Source organism: Entamoeba invadens, assembly GCF_000330505.1.
Source record: "Entamoeba invadens IP1 unplaced genomic scaffold scaff_1105074725457, whole genome shotgun sequence".
NCBI lineage: Eukaryota > Evosea > Mastigamoebida > Endamoebidae > Entamoeba > Entamoeba invadens.
Window position 1 is genome coordinate 39877 of NW_004440125.1, and position 2814 is coordinate 42690.

General features: G+C 29.6%; 1 protein-coding gene across 1 annotated transcript; it reads left to right on the top strand.

Moving 5' to 3' along the window:
• Positions 1–94: 94 nt before the first annotated feature.
• On the top strand, positions 95–1030 carry EIN_195300 (hypothetical protein; the record flags this gene model as incomplete). Its single annotated transcript, XM_004254369.1, has 1 exon — positions 95–1030. The coding sequence occupies one exon, from the start codon at positions 95–97 to the stop codon at positions 1028–1030; it is 936 nt and encodes a 311-aa protein (XP_004254417.1).
• Between the last annotated feature and the right edge of the window lie 1784 nt (positions 1031–2814).

Genomic DNA, 2814 nt, shown 5'->3' on the forward strand with positions numbered 1-2814 from the left:
TTACGAATACGAATAAAGAAATCTCAATCCCGTGGGGAATGGAGGAATGAGTGTGGGGTATTGTTATCATGGCACCAAAGAGAGTGAAATTAATATGGAGAAATGCGCGCCTGCCAACATCCCAGATAGTTGGGTCTATGTAGAAGGATTAACAGAAAAAGATGTAGAAAAAGATTATGTATTCCCTACTATTAAATATTCAAGAAAAATCAGTTTTTTGAATTATCAAATGTATTCAGTAAAAGAATGCAATACCACTGATTGTGGAGTTCAATGTTTGGAAATGCCGAAAAACCAGGACAACTCGGACAAATGCGAAAACATTTTTGATCGCAATACTAATACTATTTATCACTCAAAATGGACAAATGAAGGAACTACTTTCCCGGCTACTTATTTGTTCAATTTCTCTGAGACGGCAAAATTCAATTCATTGCAATTAAAAATGAGATTTGCAAGAGACTGTTTTGGTCTTTTTGAAGTCTTGTGTGGAGATGAAAAGGAGGAATTCACAAAAATTCTTGAAGAAACGAAGAATTCAACAGAAACTACAAGGACTTACACTTTCGAAGAAATATATCAGTGCAAATATCTCAAATTTGTAGTCAAAAATAATGCACAAAATCAAAACTTCTTGGTATTCCAAGATCTCAATTTGTTCCTTACACAAAAATACAAAAATTTGGCGAAACCGACGAGTAGGACGTTTAATGTAAATGGATTCAAAGTAACCAAAAGAGCCGGACATTTTGAAAATAAACTATTTGAAAATATCGAGGAGGGAAAAGGAGAAATATCTTTTAGAATGAAAGGAAAACGGTTTGGTATTTTTGGAGATTACACTGAGGATATGGGGACTTGGGAAGTTCTCGTTGATGGAAAAGAACCCCTAATCACTCAAAGAATGGAATCAAAAAAAGAGCTGCCGAGAACTCTTTATGACATTTTTATTTTTGATGAAGGAGTCCATGAAATCAAGATGAAAGTTAAGTCTGGATTTGTAAACGTCGACGTAATAGGATTTGATTAATTATTAATTCGTTTTTTTGTTATAAAAGGTTTTACAGTCAAGATAAAAAGTCGGATGCTGAGAAAAAGGCGGATGCTAATCTAAATATAAATTTGTTTTGGTGTTTTTCATTTTATTAATTATTTTAATGATTATTTATATTAAAATTTATAGTAATTATATAAATAGTAATATAAGTGGGATGTGGGTCTTAAATTAAAACTAAATATTTACTTATTTTATTTAAATATTTTAACAAACTAATAAATGAAGTTGAAACTCAGAACTGTTATTATCAAATTGAACAACAATATCACCTGTTTGTGCTTTTAAAGAGATTATTAAAGTGTTGGGTCTATTTTATTAATGAAAGATATATTCAATTATACATCCACATCAACTAACACATAGAACAGAGAAAGTGGAGGGAAAATGATAGTATTACATGAGAACGATGGAAGTAAAAGAACTCAATTGACGCTTCTACAAACTTATAAAATATGATTTGTTTGGAAGAGGCGGTATGGTTTTATAATTCAAGGTGATGTCCAAGCTTACTTCTCCAAATCATTCCAAAATATAAATTCACACCGTTTCCATTGTGGAATGGTGTTGTGTGTTGACTACAGACTAAATGATTGTTTAAACTTGTTTTATTTCTTACTACTTTTTATTTAGCATAACAGCCGATAGTTTTTTATGTCTGCTTATATCAATGCATATAATTATTTATTCATTGTGCTATATGGTTATGATAGTATTGAAAATAAACATTAAACATATAACTTATAACGTCTTGGGAGAGTTGTCATTCGTCAAGTCAACATCAATATACATTTAAAAATTAATAAATAAGAATTTATCAAAAATGAAAGATATGAACAATTAACTGTTCAACAACAAAAACGAATGTTGTGATTTAATTTTTTTGTTATAATAATAAAAATACTATAAATCAATCAAACTTTTAGAAGTATTAAGAATATTCATTTTTTGTACATATTATTTTTTGTTTGAAAAATAACCAATAGTTGCGAGCATCCGGCTTTTTCTTGCATCCCCTTATTTCCCCCTACTGTAAGGCTGTTTTTATATTTAATAATTGTAGTGAAAATGAAATAAACATATTAACACTTAAAATAACGCCCTTATTTTTGTTTTGGCCTATTTTTACAGGGATATTAATCCAATTTTTGATGATTTTCCTTTTTTGGCTTGTGTATTGTTTATGCAAATAATATAATTTCTAAAAAACTGGAAATTTATTTAATAAACTCAAGATTTCCCGATTTTTAGACCACTTGAATTTTGTTCAACGTTATTTAAAGTGTTAAACAATATACAGTAAAAATTCTATCGGTGTGTGGAGTCATGAAAATGGTTTTCCCAAGGTTAGTGTTGTCGAAACACTCCCCGAATATTCCAGGAAATTATTTGGGGAATTTTATTTTTTTTATCAAATTCCCGAACCGATTCCGGAATCAAAAAATATTCGGGAATATTTTTAACCTCGGTTCGGGAACATCCTGATTCCCAAACTTAAAATTGGTTTGTTCCCGAACCAATAAGTTCCCGAACACACAAGTTCCCGAACTTCATAAAAAAAATATTCCCAAACTTTTGATTCCTGAACACGACGGTTCCCGAACCGATTCCGGAATCACCAGTATTATATTAAAAATTTATTAATAAGCAAACTAAAAAAATAACAACTTTGTTTTAATATTAAAATAGTAAAAAAATTAAATTATTCAAAAAACAATAGAATAATATTTGTCCAACCATAAAAAACTTGTACAGTCACA